General features: G+C 38.4%; 1 protein-coding gene across 18 annotated transcripts in view; it reads left to right on the top strand.

Annotated features, from left to right (window-relative positions):
• Positions 1-16237, top strand: part of MAGI2 (membrane associated guanylate kinase, WW and PDZ domain containing 2) — a 697856-nt gene extending 681619 nt beyond the window's left edge. For 13 of the 18 annotated variants that reach the window (XM_077783658.1, XM_077783653.1, XM_077783651.1 and 10 more), the window contains one exon: positions 13257-16237. In XM_077783658.1, coding sequence (XP_077639784.1) covers positions 13257-14050 — 794 coding nt within the window. In that variant the 3' untranslated portion in view covers positions 14051-16237. The remainder of the gene's footprint in view (positions 1-13256) is intronic. The other 5 variants (XM_077783661.1, XM_077783659.1, XM_077783665.1 and 2 more) reach the window with 3 other exon arrangements.
• The last annotated feature ends 2613 nt before the right edge of the window (positions 16238-18850 follow it).

The raw sequence follows: 18850 nt of genomic DNA, 5'->3' as shown, positions 1-18850 counted from the left end.
GGTAATCTAACCAATATGTTTCCAGTTAGAGTTTATTTCCAGTCTGTGTTGATAAATAAGATTTTTTTTTTGAACACAGACACATCCTTATGTTTTGCTGCTGCAGAGCTGGACACATCTAGAGGCTATTTGGGAATGTTCCTATGTGTTTCAAGTGTGTATGTCACCATCAGAGACCTCCTAGCTGCAAAGTTCCTGCATCATATAGAAATGTTAATTCCACCATTTCTTGTATTCTCACCTTATCTCTGTTTAGTTCTTCACTAAATGTAGCTCAGAGAGGTTAGACAGAGGTTAGAGGTTAGGTACAAGTCCCAGTGTTCAACTCAATGAACTGCAGTTCCAACACAAATTGTACATATTTATACCCTCAACTTTCTGGGCATCATCTTTATTTTTCCTCCTAGAGAAAAACATAACAGGAAATAAATCTTCTTCCTGAAATAAGTAGAAATGTAAATACTCTATAAATATAGCTAAAGTTAGTTGTGCAGTCACCCAGCTGTGAATGGTTCTCATTTATTTGGCAGGAAGTGTTGCAACAAAATTTTTTTCTCAGTAAAATGTATCCAGAAAATCAAAAGAACTTCAGTTTTGGTTAACACTAAAACTGAAATACTTGCTTGATAAAAAAGCAATGTCATGTCAAATGAAAATATGTTTGTTATAAAATGTCTCCATTTCAGATATTTTTAATTAAAGAGTTTGGAGGGGAAGAATTTTCCTAAAGAGCCCATTTTGATGGGGTTTATCCAAACCAAAAATGTGGCTGTGCTACCATTCATTAGAGTACGAAGCAAGGAGTCAAATTTCCTGAAGCAGAACAGATAAATTTGACCATTATAGTAAGCCTTAGGAGAGGCCCTACCCTAACATCATAGAGCAGTCTTTTATAAGACCCCCATCTCACCCAAAAGAATTGTTCCCTTTTGTATAAATAATCACTTCTGGAAGAGGATCATCAGGCTTACTTGAACTTAAACATACCACAGGAGAGAGACAGGTGGTTTGAAAGGTACCTCCAGATCAAGTGATACATGCCTGTGCTTCCTTGCACCACGGGTTTGGTAGCCCTTACTAGTGACCACTGCATTTATATTTGCAAAAAATAGATTAAAAACTGGGAGCTTATACTGTGGGGTGATTCTTTGAACACAGTTATATCCTTCAGAAGATGCCAGTTTGCAGTCTGCTACAAACTGATTTTTCTAGTTTCATTAGAATGCCTGAAGCTTTTACATTTATCTAATAAATTGCTAAAGCACCTTGGCCTATACTTTGAAGCCAGATACTCCTATCTGTATGGAGTACTGATCAGATAATCCAGTTCAACTCATTTTTAATGCTCATTTTATAAATCTCCAGAGCTGAGATTGGCTGTTATTTGAAACTTGAACTACCCTATATATCATTTATCTGATGTGAGTGCAAAAATCAATAGTCATTTTGGAAAAGTGCCCTTTCTGCCTGTGACCACCTTGGTGGAACCACAAACATTCATTCATATTCCTGCTGCATTTCCAATACCACCTCCTTATTTCTAGCAATACCAACTTAATTTCAGGAACCTGTGGTGTGTAAAAAGGAAAAAAAAAGACTAACTAAATGAACCAATATACTGGTTAATAAAATTGGTCTAAAACCATAAGGCAATTTAAATATGGGCTCCCACATGTTCTAGAATGTTTTATTGCTATGGGCAAAAACTATTCAAGGGCAAAAATTAATATTAAAACCTGCTTTACAAACATGTCTTTAGTATCTAATAAATATGTAGCAGCTGTCAGAAAAGTATAACATCCTTCTATTAAATAACAGTGGATGTGTATGCATAAGTGGGTACATATAGTTATTTCTGTCTTATAGAAAATTTCTGTTTCAAAAGAGATGCAGACATTTATCCCTTGATATAGAAATAGAAAACACAGTCTTGAAAGAAAGAAGGACACTTGAGATGACACTTTCAGTTTTCTGGCCCTCACTTTTAAAATGCAAAGTACTGAGTCCTAAACATTGCTTTGGCAATTACACTCCCAGTGGATTCAGGCCAGTCTAGCTGAATAGTCTAACCCAGGCTTCCCCCATCTCTATAACAGGGATAGTAATATTTACTTGCCTATCTCACGGGAGTGTTATGGGGATTAATTATTTAATGCTTGAGAAGCACTTTAAAGATTAAAATTCCTAGTTGACTACTCAGTATTATTACTAAAGCAGAACCTTGCTAATCCACACCAAAATTGGCAGTGTCCCCCTCATATCTGAGCAAAGATTTATTAATAAGGTTGTTGAGCAAGTTCTCTTATAATTAAAGCTTCATTATTCTAATATAATATTCTGGAGTAGATTTACTAATATGGTGTAAAGTGTAGATAATTACTGCTAAACTACAGTGAATAAAACAGATGAACAAATATTATCCCGGGTTTGGTTCACATAAACTGGCAAGCAGACTTCCCAAAGAAGGGCAAAGTCCCACCCACAAATCTTCTAACACTTATTTTCATGGCTCCCTGTATTTCCATCCAGTTGACAATACTGGAAGTACTCAAAATACAGGACCTGAGAGAACACAGCCATACCTCTGTCTCCACAACATCAGTTTTTCCTTTCCTCATGTAATCCAGATAAGTAGGTAAAATAGGAATTCAGTAGCACTTACTGTGTCTCTGCAGATTGCCCCATAGGACTAAGTCCAGTCCTCTGCTGTTGCAGCACAATATCCTGGAAAATCCTTCTCCTGCTGCTCATCTCACATCTCTCCTTTGCCACAGGCCCCCAGTTAATAGCAAAACTGCATCACTGCAGCTTGTTCTTACTCAGAGTCATATTCCCCACGTATCTGTGATGGTGTCCTTGCCACAGGGAGCTGTGGACCAAAGGGAACAGTGTGAAGGCACACAGGAATATTCCTGTATCACCCAATCCCTGTGTCTAAGAGCCTTGCCAGTGGCCTGGCTCTGTGCTGTTCAAGACTAAATTAAGCTAACAAGGCTTCTCATGATCTCTCCTCATTGACATCAGAAATATGATTGATGACTCTAAATGCTCACACAGAGAGTGACACAAAAAAATGTTGTTCCAGTCATTAGGGAGGCAAAGGCAAGCTCTGCCCATAGAGGGACTTGCAGGTCCTGCCCCTGTCCTTGCTCCAGCATCCTCCTGGCTGATGCTTTGTGGCCTGACAAAAGGTTAAGGGAAAAAAAGGGAAAAGGAAAAGGGAAAAAAAAAAAAAGGGGAAAGGTTAGCAGAGGTCATGGCTTCTGTCAGATTTCTTAGAGCTCCTTATTCCAGCTTGGGACAAAAAAACCCAGAAAGTGAAATGTGGGATTTTTTTTTTTTCCAACCAATGCTTAACAAATATGACCATAGAGAGTGCTGAATTTTGTTGAGCAAGAGCAACACAGATATGCAACCCAGAATTTTGAACATTTTCTAACAACATGTAGTTTGTGTTTACTTATTAGGAGCTGAATATTACAATGTAAAATTCACTTATTTGTGCACTTCCATCTCATCATAGAGTTTTGAGATAAATTTGTCTCAGCATTCCAAAGATATCAGATTCTACAACAGCCCTGTGGTCCCAGAGTCAGCTTTGCACCCTCATTGCCTAAACACCCCCAGTCTGAAAAGACTTTGCTGAAAAGACACTAAACTGCTTCTGCAGATTCTACCCTAAGCAGAGCAGGACTACAGGACTACTTATTCATGAGCTTTGTGACTGAGTTCAAACCAGTGTTTTACTTAGGATCCTGCTCTCACTCAGTGTGAGAACCTCAGTGCCTACCAGAAACAACTTTGTAGGAGTATTTCATACATAGTCAAAATGCTCCTCACTTATTAAGAAAATTTTATTTATTAACTTCACGCTTTTAATAATAACAGCTATTTGTTGACCTGACTGAATGTGATGCCTACTGTTAACACCCATTTTAGCTGTGATAATTCATAATTTTAATATTTAACTTTAATTAACGTGTGTAATATCCAACTCTTAAATTATTCAGTCTCTGCAGAATGTTTTTCATTAATACCACACATTTTATTAACATATTTATGAGCACCTTTTATGACTTAATATGGCTTAATTCTATTAATAAAAACTAATTTGAAAGTCATTATCTTTTTTAATTACACAGTAACTTCCAATGTAGTTTCTCCAGCTCCAGCATAGCTATAAGAGAGAACTGCAGCGGTTTCTTCAGTTCTACTCTGCTGCCTGATCATACAGGAAAAAGTAAAACCTTCTTTATTGACAGGTTGAGTATTGCCTGAGTAGGTCTGATCTGGTAAATATGTGAGATGTTCAGCACTTCAAAAAAGGCACCAAACCACCTGGAGGACCTATTGACTAATAATGTGTGGTTAGAGCAGCATCAATCAAAACCGGTACTTAAGCTGTCCACACACTTAATATTGACATCAGAAAGAAGCTTCCTGTGGAGGGTAAAAGCTCCATGCAGGCTGCTGCTCTTCACTTTGGCTCTTTCAGTATTAGTGATCCTGCAACATTTATGCAGATAGATTAAGCTGATTCGAGGAAAAATCTAATTTACCAAGTGTTACAACCTGTCCCTGGAGGCAAGGGTAACTGCAGTTCTTATTAATAGATCTCTTGGGAGGGGATTGGAGTGAAGGAATACTGAATGATCAGCATTTATAAATATATATGTATATATATATAGGGTTTATTTTAGAACAATTTGGTTGAAATGGAAAGCAGATATGTAACCATTTTGGTTATTATTTCCTGTAGGACTATAACAATATAAGACCAAAAATACTATGGGAGGGAGGGAGGGAAGGAGGGAGGGAGGGAGGGAGGGAGGGAGAGAGAGAGAGAGAGAGAGAGAGAGAGAAAGAAAGAAAGAAAGAAAGAAAGAAAGAAAGAAAGAAAGAAAGAAAGAAAGAAAGAAAGAAAGAAAGAAAGAAAGAAAGAAAGAAAGAAAGAAAGAAAGAAAGAAAGAAAGAAAGAAAGAAAGAAAGAAAGAAAGAAAGAAAGAAAGAAAGAAAGAAAGAGATGAATTACATGAATGTCCTGATACCTTCCCCAGAGGGGTTTTACAGCTGAGCCAGTTGTGTAAAGGAGGACATTGGCATGATAAAAAGCACTATCCCACCTCACAGGATCTGCTTCTTATCAGCCTGTTTTCCTGTCTGGCCCAAAACCCAGCTTCTCCCTAAACAAAAGTTTGTGCAGACCTGCTTTGCTCCTGGGCTGTGACCTTACACATCCTCAGCAAAGCACCTGCTGCTTTTGGAAATGGACAATTGTTTGAGTCATTAACCATTACCATTCCAGTCTCTCACACCATGTTCACTCTGATTGGTGATCAAAATGATTTAAATATTTAATTGATAGGACTGTTTATTAAATCATTTCTATAGAATAAACTAAACTAGGTCTTGGAAAGAGAGGTAAATTGTGTACTCATAATCATCTGGCCTTAAGATTTACAGCCAGAAGTCTATTACAGTAAATTACTAAAGGGATTTACCACATTAATTTACCTGTTTCTGAAATACAACCTGCTTGTAGGTGTGGCTCCTTATTTTTTCCCCTCTCCCATCCTGTGCTTTGGATAGCTTTTTCCTGCATAGAAAAATGATCTTTTTTATTCTTGCTGTTGTAAGGGCAGTGTCAAAGTCTCAATCTTGTTACAAGGTGTGGGTGATATTGGAGAGAGCCAAATGATGCATTATTACAAAATCAGAATTAATTATTTATGGATGTGAATTATATTTAAGGGGTGAACAATGGCAGAGTAACCAGGAAAGGGCTAAAGCAGCACTCCAAGATATCCAAGACAATCCAGGCCACCTGCTCTCCCATGGCAGAAAGTCTGGGTGTTTCTGAATTCATTAGTTATCTCCTGTGTCAGCCTGAAAGGTCTCAGGCCACTTACTTGCAGTGGCCTGTGTTTTCTAAAAAGGACCTGATGTGGGGTGATGTTTTATCCACTCAGCTTTGATCCGTAGCCCCCAAAAAGGTTTCCCATAAGAAACTCCCCAACTTTGGTTGTGTACATGTTCAACAGAAGAGCAGACATCTATTTCCAGAGGTCTTTTGAGACAGCTCTCTATCTGACTCTGTGAGGCAATTAAATTATTATCTCAAGTGGTAAGGACAGTAAAATGCTGGTGAAACAGTGCCATAATTAAAGAACTAACTCGGGGAAAGGGATTTACTGATAATTCCCTGGGTATAATAATGTAGAATCAAAACCAGTGCAGAATAATAATAGGAACCCTCCAAGTCAGATGAGTTACTTCCCATGTCTCTTTGTTAACCATATTTAAAGACTACATTACATACAAAATTGAAAAGTGCTTTCATACATAGTGCTTGCTACAGATTAAAGCACACACAAATCAATGTGTGTGGCTTTCTTGTTTCAAGAAAACATGCAGCTTTTTTTTAAAGAATTTTTAAACTTTTTTCCCTTGCAATATACCATTTTCCCCTCTTTTACCGAAGTTTAAATTTTTCCTTTCTCTCTGTTCTCTTAGCTCCAACACCAAGTAAGCTGAGCTCCAACACCTGAGCTTCTGTAGATTTGGTCTTCCAAGCATTACTAACAAACTGCTCTTTCTGAATTGTTGCAATAATTCTAAAATTAGCTCTCTGAACATGAAAACATTTCTCTGAAAAATCCCTAAGCAGAGTATAGAAAAGGTGATGAAAGTGAATTTTACCTGAGATGAGATCATTCAGTCTCATTAAAGGGCCCTTGCAAGAACTTTATGAACACTGTGTCTGCTGCAAAAATATATAGGGCTTCTTCCATTTAATATACTGAACCCAAAGGAACTAAATATTTGCTCATCAGTAATGACCAGGAACATGAAAAGAAGTAGGGTATCTGAGTATCAATGGCAGGAGGAACTGAGCTAAGCAGGATGTAGAGCTGTTCTTCCCAGCATTGGAATAGGTCAGTAGCTGAATTTTCTGGATGTAAAATTAAACATTTCAAATTTACAGAGGAGACTGAAGTGTTCATCACTTACACTACATTTACATTCATATCTCTTCAGTTCTTGTGAACATCTGCAGAAGCCATGCCACCAATAACTCCATGTAATAGGAATAGTGGCCACCTTTTCCAGTATTAAACCAGTGCCAAAAACAAAAATGCACAATGACTTTGGGGACAGAAAAACTAGGTCTGGCATTGTTTCATACCACAAGTATCAGTCTTTCTTAATGAATCATTCTGCTCTTTTCAAAATGCCAAGTACAAAATATAGAAGTAAAAGATGTCAGGATTCAGATGCATGTTTGTTTTCCTATAATCTTTTGTGACTTGTAAAGTAACTCTGATTACCCTGAGCAACCATCCTCAAACTTTGGAAGAACAAATGTGTAAAGCCGAAAGAACCAATTACCAAAAAGTAGAAAGATTCCATTCTCAAGCAAAGCAACATTTAAAGTTATGTTTATAAGGTACTCTAAACATTCAGAGTCATCATGACATTGTTGAGTACAAACAGGCAAATGGGTATAACAAATATGACTACATTAAGATAGCAAATTAGATTAGGTTTTCATTGTATCAGACACAAGACTTCAAAATACTAAGCTGATCACTTAACTGCATGTGTGAGAAAGGAGAAGTAGTTCATATACTAAAATAACTGAACATAACCAGGGTTTATTTTTATAAATGGATATGGCATGTGTCTAATTCCTATACATAGAATTAACATTTTGCACCCATAGCATGCTGCCATCACACCTTTGTAAAGCATAAGAGCAGTACTAATGATGGAAAGGCTATCCCACCTGGATGTGCCCACAGTGACTGAGCAAAGGAAGTACCACATCCCACCAGAGAGCACCTAAACCCATTGGTGTTTGCTTCCAGGGCTACTGGTGTTCAGGGATCTGAATGTGGGTAATTTCAGTGCAAGGGGAGAAAAGCCAAGTGTAATTTTAAGCCAAGAAAAATGCAATTTGTGAGAAAACATTTGCATAGCATATTGAATAATTAACAGGAATTAGAATTACAGCTAGAAGTAGAGGCAAGCAGTAAGGTGGGGGCAGAGCCCATTGCCACTCACTTTCTGAGAGGGGCTGGGAGAAAGGGCAGCATATTGTCTCACATTTCCATAAGGCTCATAGCTGAACAGAAAGTACCAAGAGCTTTTCTAACCATGAAATCTTCAGAGAATCATTTATTTCAGGAGACAAAGGGTGCTGTGTGTTTGGGCTGTGGAAGTGTCAGGATGAAAGATTAAAGATTCTTTATGTATTCTGAAATATCCCTCCTTAGAGAGTGTTAAAGAAAAGCTTTGGGAGACCAATGCAATCAGGAACATCAAAGACATGTCAAGCTATAATGAGAAAGACCCAAATGCACTTCTGGTGCAGCACTGCCAATATTAGTGGATACTCACCAGGGGACAATTTGTCCCATTTTTGTTATTAGCATCATCTGTAAGAACTGCTTGCCACCTCCTGGCAATACATAATTGCAGATAAAAAAAAAGGGGGGGGAAAAAATAAAGTACCATATTTTTTATTCAATCAAACCCTTTTTGATTCCCTAGGAAAATAATTCTGGGAAGATATGAGAACAGCTGCTTAGACATTTCAGAAAATACTTCATTCAGACTAATGAAACTGTTCAAAGCTTTAATATATTGTACATTATTCATGCAATTTGAAAATTAAAAAGGCTTTGAGATTTTATTTTATTTAAGTAATAAAATGTGATGCAATTTCTACTCTTATTACTAAATATTCAATAAATTAATATTATTACTTTATAGATAATTATATCTGGTGAAAAACCACACATCCTTGATGAATTACTAAACAATTATCTAAAATATTTTGATGCTAAGGGAGAACTTAGCCACAAATCAGAGGTTCCTCTCTATTAGGACTAAAGCCAGGGTTCTTTTTCTCATGACTCAGCCATCAACAAGCATTGCATCCAGGTAGAACAGTTAAGACAGGAGCAAATAGACTCATGAGAGTAGTACCCTCATTTCCACTCCATTGAACGTGTGAGAGCTGACAGAGCAAAACAAACAATTCATGTATGTGGCAGCTCTACCTCAAATAAAAAAACCTTTAGACAGCAAACTTCTGCTCCTGATGTTCTCCCTGTGTCACTCTTCCCCCAAATTAGTTGTGTTCATCTCCCACTTGTCCTCCCACACACTCAAGATCTTGTGTCTGTGGTGGCTCTTACTCAGTTAGCAATTTACTCCTTTGCCTGGGAGTTATGTGGTCGTAGGCGAGTCATTCTTACACATCCCATGGAGAAGTGCCACCAACTTGTGTTACAGTAGCTTGTAGGAACTAAAAGCCACCCAGTAAACACCTACTAAATTACACCAAATGAAATGCCATCACAGTGACAGATTATAGCGCTGCTCCCAGCTCATTTGTCTTGTCTAAATTAGTAGGTCAAGGGAGATTTTCTCCTTTAAAGAAAGAAGGCAGGCCTCTATTAACCTTCAGTGAGAAGTATACTTCTGAAAGTCAATTTCTCTCACAGTAAGGATGTTATCAATGGTGATAAAGTCAGAAACAAGTTCAAAAGTATGTTGTCCCTAAATCTCTTCAGCAGTTGCCACTGAATGCAATATTCTACTCATCTGCTTGCAAGTTGTTTTGGTATTAGTAGCTCATGCTGTGTTAAACAAATATTTTTTTAAGTTTCTCACAGAGGTGAAGGAAGAAAAAAGTAAAATCAGTGGTCTGTCTCTGGTTTAGTATGTTTACAAAATGCTTTGAGTTACGTTGGAATAACAGACTGTAAAAGTAGGTTATGTTCCCAACTAATTCAAAGGTTTTATAAAAAGCCTAAAGACCAACAGAATAAAAAATATTCAGAAATATTACTCTCTCAAAAATGTAGCTAGAAACTGAGTATAATCATGAAAATAAATTACTCATTTAACTGCTCTGCAGGATAAAATTTTACATTTTTCTCCTGTTTATATTTGTTATGGAGAAGCAATCATTTTAGTGCTGGTTGAACAAGTCCAAATGAACCCTTATGGCTTGAACACAGCTCTTTAAAAGGATTTTTTTTCTGAGCAACAAATTACTTGCATTCCTGCACTTTACTCAAGTAATTTCCATATTTTTCCATAATGTTCAAACATTAGAGGGCAATTGGGTACAATACCCTCACATGAGTATTCTCCTCACTAGCGAGTGACATATTGCAACAATGGTTTGTTGACATTAACATCCACCAAGGCTGACTTTCTATATAATGGCATTTCATTTGAAAGACAAGCAGGTTTGGTTGGCTTTGGCTGTCTCAGACTGATGGTACTTAAACCTTAAAGAAAGTAATCTTCTTCTTAATTTCAAGTGCTTTATTGACAAAGAATAAAAATGATAGTTTTATTCCATGGCAACATTGTTCCATAACCACTAGAAATACACCTATAGGTGCCTTCCCAGCAAGTATTTTAAACATAGTGAAGCCAGTGACCCACCTGGGATTGTCCCACAGCCAAACCTAAAAATCTATATAATAAACCTAAAAAGCTATAGCTACAAGTTTTCTTACTTAGTTGGACAAGTTATTTTTTACTTAGGCTTTTCTGGGGGAGAAATAAAATCCAGTAATGCATATAAATATGTCATGTCTCAGCTTATGGATACCTATACTTATATATCAGTATATAGAAGAGATATCCTGATTCATTTTTGTTGCAGTACGTTCTGACCCACTATGATTTCTCACTACAACATCTGGTTGTTTTTTTCATCCCCTTCAAAAAAGAAAGTAGAAGAAATTCTGTAATCTCTGGGCAATAAAGCATTAGGCCACTATCCTCCAGGTCTCTTCTCCAAAGCATCCTACAAATAACTGCTACCGTATCATCCTTTGTGCCTCAGAGGAGCCACAAGATGTGTTTGCCACCTTGATTTTGAATAATGCCCCCTCAGTTTGTCCTCCTGGAGGAGAAGCAGCTGATTTGAGCATAGTGGTACCTTTTCCACAGAGGCAGTCTTGTTACCTGAGAGCATCTTGCTGCTCCAGGCTATTTGGTGTTTTTATTGGTGTGCAGCAGTTCCCAAAGGAACCAGTTATTCCTGTAATCAGAAGCTCTCACAGGATAACATGAGATTGGATAATGTCCCACTGCTCTTCACTGACACTGAAAAACTGTGAAAAACATCTCATGGACAACCAGGACAGAAGATTGTAGTTCAGACAAATATATTAGTCCAACCCTTGGCACCACCTCTACCCTGGGTATGAGTGACAAATGCCATGGAAATGATAAACTTGATTTTCCAAAGCTCAGGGTGGCTTCTGCAGAGTTTGCTCAGGTACCTTGCTGGTGCACATAGGCAGCTTTATGCTGAGTCCCAGGAAAATTTTAGTGATTTAGACTCTGTGCATGGTCCCTGGCTCTAATATTGAACAAAATTACATCCCCTGGATTTCAGATTGAAGAAGAGCCAGGGTAGAATCTCTGCTTCCCCTTCTGCACAGGCTGTGATCCTGTACCAGGCTGGTGGTGCAGAAGAACAAGAGTAAAGAACAAGTCCATCAAAGTCAATGCTTTTTGTGGGCAAACTCCTAGGAGCTGATCACTCTACATGCACGAGTCTTCCTCTTATTTTTTCTTGCTTGAGTGCCAAGCTGGGAGCAGATGGTACATTAGTCACCCTTAACTGGAGGGTAAGAAAGTGTGATTTCTTTTTTTTCTAAATTCAGTTGAGACCCTCATCCCTTTTAGATTCCCAGCTCAATGTTTATTTGTCTTACACAGAACTTGTACTTTCTACCCCTCTCAAATGCTAATCCTCTCCACACATATGCTCATTATGCAAAAGCATATGACAAACACCATCTGGGAAAATAAATAGCTCCTCAGCTAACTGTGCTGCTCCCTCCCTTTACGTCACCCACCTCACTATTGTCTCTCCTATTTTTATCTGCAAGACAGCAATCACTCAATCCAGCTATTAACTTAAAAGTGCTGTTTTAGTCAAGCAAGCTTCAGATCCAGGCTAGGCAATAGAATCTATTCCTTTTTTCGAGATGATGTGCATCTCCATGATAATTTAAAAGCAGCCATAGCACTAAGAAAAATGCAAGTTACTTTTTAAAAGGGCAGTTGATATCACTGACAGATACTAGTCCTGACCTTAAGAAGTCCATGCTTATTTTTTTAGCTAGAAGGTTACATTTTCTCCCCCATAAAATATGCAGCTCTTGCCACAAGTTCTACCTTGTTTCCATGGATTCCTGAGACAGTCCTTCATCTCTGACAGATTATTCCTCATACCATTCAAAGCTTAAGTAAAATGGTGCTAAATAGGGAATGACATTAGCCAAGTTCAGTGATTTCTCTAACCTCTAAGTAGACGGGTAAGAATAGGAGCCATGCTGTCATTAATCATGGTTGATTTGTTTTCTGCCAGAAAGTTAATAAAAAGAAATGAGGATGTATACACAAGAGAAAGGCATTCCAGAATATTCTGGTTTGGATTAGGAAGATCATTGTGATTCAGTAAAGGAGATATTTATTTAGCTAAATTAAACAGGATCTGCATAAACCAACCATATTGTGTTGAGGCTAAGTAACCAAGAGAAATTTAGAATGTTTAACCAGGAAACTCGGCAGCTGATACTGTGATATAAAGGCAGAGCTGTGTAAGTACCCTGTAAGAATTGTGGAGCCATAAACACCTCAATACTATATCTGTTTAGAGAAAATATGAGACAGAATTCAATGATGACCTTATCTGAGCTACAGATTCTTGTCAATTATTATATGCTTGTAGGGGCATGTTTAATAGATGGAAGAAAGTCCTTCTCATTTGTCCTCAGAGACAGTACTGATATTGCCCAGCTAAGAAATCCATTATACAGCTACAAAAGAGGCTATTTGATTTCATGAGCATGTGCCTTTATTATTTTAAGAATAATGTAATATAGGCAGAGGAAAGCAAAATCTGTATGAAAAAAAGACTTGGAGTTTACAGCATTTGCAGTTACCAGCTTGAGCTTCTTGTTTCTACTGTATTTTTTAACTTTTTCTTTCCTTTTTTTTTTTTTTTTTTTTTTTTTTTTTTTTTTTTTGTGGAGAGATTATTTTTTGTTTTCTCCCTTTTGGTTCCACAATTGAGGAACCAATTGAAGCAGAAGGGTTTAAGGCTGATACATGGTTTGGGTATCAGTGTTGCTCAAAATGCATGTGCCTATGCAATTCACCCTGTGCTGCTGAACACGCCCTTAACTCTCTTCTCTTTGTTGTTAAAACAGACGAACCAAACTCCTGGAGTGCTCCCTCTGCCACCTCCCCAGGTCTGCCGGAAGTAGCTCTTTCCCTCGACGACATAATCTCACCATTATCTTCATCACACATAGCCCCACCCTCTGACCCTTCTCACCAGATAAGCCCAGAACCAACATGGGATATCAAGAGGGAACACGATGTAAGGAAACCAAAGGAGCTTTCGGTGAACGGTCACAAAAAGAAAAGGTTAGGAGAACAAAGAGAAAGGTCAGCAAGTCCTAAAAAGGTAGACAGGTCAAAGCACGAAGAGGCTTCTTGGAAAGGATATTCAGGAGGCAAAAGTAAGACCACTGATGGTGGCAGGCCCACCTCAGAGAGCAAAGCGGTGGGACACAGCGTTATGATCGAGGCTGGCGCAAGAGAGCACGTGTGTGCTGGAACCAGTGATGAACAGTTTGGGAGGCTGAGGAAGCCAGAAAGCAAGAGAGGAGGATCTCTTAGCAAAAAAGATCACAGATCCACAAACACCTGTGAGAAGTCAGCTGCAGCACCTGACCATGTCAAGACCGATACAGGAGCTACCAAGACTTACAGTAGCAACCGCTGCAGCTCACCTGGAAGTGATATGGACCACAGCCAGAGGGACCCTGATGGGAAACCCAGCGAGTTCCCCAGGAAGGGACATCTCCACTCCATTAGCACTCGCAGCACCAACACCACAGTTCGAAAGGCAGCGGTCTCTCCAGGGCCATGGAAAATCCCTGGCTCAGATAAGCTACCAAGCGTCCTGAAGTCTGGTACTTCTGCCATGAGCAGATAAGCAAGGGACTGTTGCCCTCTAACTGTCTCAAACTGACGCAGAACATTCTTCTTAGTTTTTGTCTCACATTGGTTTGTTTTAATTTATTTTAGCTATCACACATATACACAAAGCATTGAGGAATGAAAACATTAGTGTGTAATTCCATGACAATGTGCACACTATCTAATAAGTTCAAAAGCATATAGTCAACACAGAGATTTAAAATCGACCCTAAAGTCCCAGTTCCATTTTAGGGACTTTGGCAGCTATGGAAGAAACCAAAACAATATGAAGGACAGTACATCAGAGAAGGATAGTGCAGTGTAGCTTTAGCGTTTTTTTCCCACTGCATGAAGGACTTGGATTTCATTCAAACTTTATATCAAGAAACTGGAACAAGTTAGAGCAATCACAAACTGGAACATCGCCTTAAATAAAACTGCACGGAGCAAGCTGAAACCGAGAGAGGATCTTTTCATGGAGCTAAAATGTTGTAAATAAATTGTTCTCGACATATCTAGACAGGGGTTAAAGGGTTTCTTTAAAGCATCGTTCGGAACTGTACACCCATGACACGTCTCCACTGTTAACGCTTTGGGATAGTCCTCGTGGTACCCTGTAGAATAGTTCACTGGGTGCTACGGGAGGAATGGGGAATCCAGTGGATAGTTTCTGTGATACCATTTCTACTGCCATTTTTGTGAACAAACCATGTTTCTGTACATTGGAAAGGAGTTAAGGTGGAGTTGTATTTGCAAATTATTCTCAAAAGTGATTTATTACAGGTTCCCCAAGTCCTGCGAGGTAGCACACAAACCAATTGGTCAGGCTCAAACCCCAGGCATCTGCAAGGCCCTTGCAATGAAAGGAAGAGTGCTACAGAGAAAAAGCTGCAGTTTCCTTAAGGAAAGGCCTTTCCTTCCTGCAGAAGATGATAGCATCACTTATCAACAGTGCTATGTTTCATACCCATCTGCATTTACTTAGGACACTTTCACCTCTCATCCCCTCAGTTTGGCAGAGCAGGTGCCTTTCAGGCACATGTCAACAATAATTAGACTGGTTTCTGAAATACAGTTGTCGGTGTCCTCATTCACTAAATTCAGTATTTTTCCATTTTTAAAATGGTTTCCATTTTACCATCTTTTCCCTATCTCAATTTTTTTTCTACTTTTTGTTTTTATCTTTCTTGCTTGTCTGTTTTGAATTTTAAGCCTTAAGTGCCAGGTAAACATTCCAGTCTGCCTTCACAGGAAATAACTCCGAGTTCAGTCAATCAGTCATTATCTTGTTTCAAACAGATGTGTGTGTGTCTGTGTAAGTGTGCGTATGCTTATTTGTCTGTCAAAATTACAACAAAATCCTGGGCAATAATACATTGGTAATTAAAAAAAAAAATCGTAAAAGCTAAGTACTGTCAAAGATTCATATTTAAAAATTACTGTTCACTAGCAATCTTAGTTCCTCACACGCTCTGCTGAAAAACTAGATTGAGATTGGCTTTGTTCCAAGAAATTAGCACATTACTGTATGTCTCAAACATTGCACTGGACTGTGAAATTTATAGACATGTTTCTTCCTGTCCAATTATTTGAAAAGCCTCAAGTCAAGGATTTTGCAGCTTTCAAACATTTTTTTTTAAGAAAGAAAAATCCATTTATAATTTCTAAAAAAGCACAAATCCATGTAGCTGTTTATAAAACTCTTATTTAATGGAAAAAAAGATCTTTATCCCCTGAACTAGAATCCAATATAATTTGCCATTAATTTATTGAATCTGATTTTGGACAATGCTTCTGTAGTGTAGATGCACGTCCCAGTATCTTATTTTTATGTATAAAGAAAGCAAACAATGAAATCTGAAAAACAGTTGAGATTATGCTTGCATAAACTCTAATTTGCACAGTTCACAGCTACTCCTTGTGCAGTAATTGCTTTATGCGGCTGTAATCGATAACCTGTGAAGACAGCACATCATCTAAACCCCATTCCAAATAATATTTCTGTGTAGTGTTAGCTGTGAATTTACCTTGTACAGCTCTATCTCTATAAATATAATTCCATGTATTAATAGTCACAGAAAGGCTGTAAGTGAGCAACTATTTTTATGAAACGCACCACTATGGATAAATTAACTTTTACAGAAATCTTGTTTACTGTATGATATTCTAAACCACTGTCAAATAAAATATATATCCAAAAATCTTTCATTTTTTCAATTGTATATAGTTTGTGTTAATTTTGAGTAACATGCTTCAGTGTTACCCTGACAAACAACCATTTTCTTGCATATGAGTAGGGTTCATTAGCTACTGCCTTATAAAAAAAGGGAATGGACCGTTTTAATTTCTCACTCCAATTTATGAATAAACATGTAAGTGACTCATAAGTCAAGGCTTATGAGGCAACACAGACAGAAAAATCTCATCCTTGGTGAAGAAACCTAAACCTTTATTCTCCTTCCAGTCCCTCGAGACACAGGATCAGGGTGGCCAGACTCCCAGCAGTGAGAGACAACTTCTGTGTGAAGGACGCACAATTACATTTTCAATTTATTTTACAGAAAAAAGAGTCTCAAAAAACATCATAATGTGTAAAAATATTGGTACCCAGCCAGCCTCTTTGGGACCAAATCCACTCCTCATTAAATGCTCCTTACCTCCAGTTAGGCAAAATAAATCATCAGTTTATACACTCTAGACACTGTAAGATGTCTACCTGGAAAACAAGCAATATTTTTCTCACAAATATGACATTTTTTAAAGATAAGTATTTCCTGTTTCCTCAAAATATAATTTTCTTCAAAAATTATATACTTTTATATAATACTTTTTCTTCATACAGCTTAAGTCAACTACTGCAGAACCTTGTTTTTTCAGATTAATGTTCCCCATAGAAAATTTCAGCCAGCTGAATTAATAACATAATTTTGCATTACAATAAACACATAGAAAATATGAAGCACATTTAATACTCAAAACATTTTGCTACTGTTTAAATAGCCACTATTTTCATGGCTGGAAATCTGGGTGTGTGCCTGGTTCTGACCCCAAGGTTATCACAGGGAAGTGTGCTGAAGCCATATGACATCATCCAGTCTAACTCTTTCTGTTAATAACATGTCCTTTGTCTTTTAAATATAGTAGTCCATTATGACACCTTTTAATATCTCTTTTTCATACCTATGCACCAAGACAAGGAAATAGATGTCTTCTTTGATGCAGATTCTCTGCTCAAACTGCAGTGCAACAATGTAAGTAAACCTGCCAGCCTGTGATCACCAATGCACATTGGGGCAGGAGTTTTGACAAAAAAACACCAGACTGATGTCAGTGCAGCCCTTTTCTTAACCAGTGGCAAATGTGGGTTCTGGAGCTAGCTCCTTCTCCAAGTACTTCACTGCTTTAGGCCATTCACACAAATTGCAGAGCCTGGAAGAGCAGTCCTTCAAACAAATTTAATAAAAAAGCCAGGAAATTTAATAGCTCCCACAAGAGCTCACCAAAGATGTCATCTTTTCTTCCAGAAAGCTGCTGGACAGACAGCACTCTTGGTTTAGTTATAATAGAGCTTTTGTTGCACTGGTTTCACTCCACTGTGCTCCCCTAAACAGGATGGGCATTTGTAGCCCATATATCCACTTATTCCATGGCCTCAGTGATTAGACTGCCAACAATTTAGCCCCAGTGTGGATAGCTGCCTGCTAGGAATTGATGCAGAAGTTCAAACATGGACCCATTTCTTCCCTGATACTTTTCATCTGAGCATGCAGCCAGCCACATTGTCAAAACCTTCTCATCCCCATCAAAGATGAGATTCCATCTGATTTGTGCCATCTCTGCTGAACACAAACATCTCATGCTCATGCTTAGCCCTTTCTACATCCCATGTGCTCTCATCACCACCATATTTATTCTGAATCTCTTCAGCTCAGGTTCTTAATCCTACCTCTGAGATAAGTGCTGCTGCCATTCAGTAAATCAAATCTTCAATTCTCCATTTTCTCCTTCTGTCCCTCAGAACTTGCCTTCCTTTTGTTCTCTGGTTCTTTTCGCCCTCTGTCCCCATGTGGCATCTCTCAACCTGCACCTGATGTGTATCAGCTGTTCAACATGAGATTCCTCTTCTATGAAGTGTCATGACCAGTTACACGCTAAGTCATTAACCCACTCCTGGGTGTCATACAAATGTAAAGACATACCCAACACCTTGCACCAAAGCCCAAATCACCTCCCTTGTCCTCCAGATACCACCAGTGGTTAGACATGTAAGATATACTAAGTCTACATGCAGCCAGTAACTACTTTTGCAAGTACACACAATGTTTTATCTTCTTTGCTGAATGTCTGTACTGATAATGATTCAAGCATTCAGGCCAGTGTTTGTGGATGCAACATACCATCATCTCTACTGGAAGTCTCCAAATTCATTTTACAAAGTCAAGGACAGGCAAAGCTGTAGGCACATTTCTGTCTTAGCCTCTATGCTCTTTCTGTACATCACTGCTGCCACGGAAACCTGGGGCCAGAATTGCAGAGGAAAATTTGGAAGAGCACGCCTCAGCAAATGAGGATGTCACCCTCCAGGTTTCTCCTTGCTTGGAAGGAAGCCTTGCTGTGAAGTGGAAAAGTTTCTTGGTACACTGTCATGGAGCTCAAAGCTAGAGAAGGCTTTGGACTTGCCCAGGGATCTCCGATCCCATTAGGGACTGATTTCACATAAGACTTCAAAAGAGACCCCTCTCTCTTCTGTGCCCTAGAAGCTAGGATATTTTCTCTATTTGCTGCTAAAAAGGCCATGCAAGCGTGGCAGGCTGCC

This window comes from Lonchura striata, chromosome 5, assembly GCF_046129695.1.
Source record: "Lonchura striata isolate bLonStr1 chromosome 5, bLonStr1.mat, whole genome shotgun sequence".
Lineage (NCBI taxonomy): Eukaryota > Metazoa > Chordata > Aves > Passeriformes > Estrildidae > Lonchura > Lonchura striata.
The sequence above is the reverse complement of the archived record's forward strand: the minus strand, read 5'-3'. Positions and strand labels throughout refer to the sequence as shown.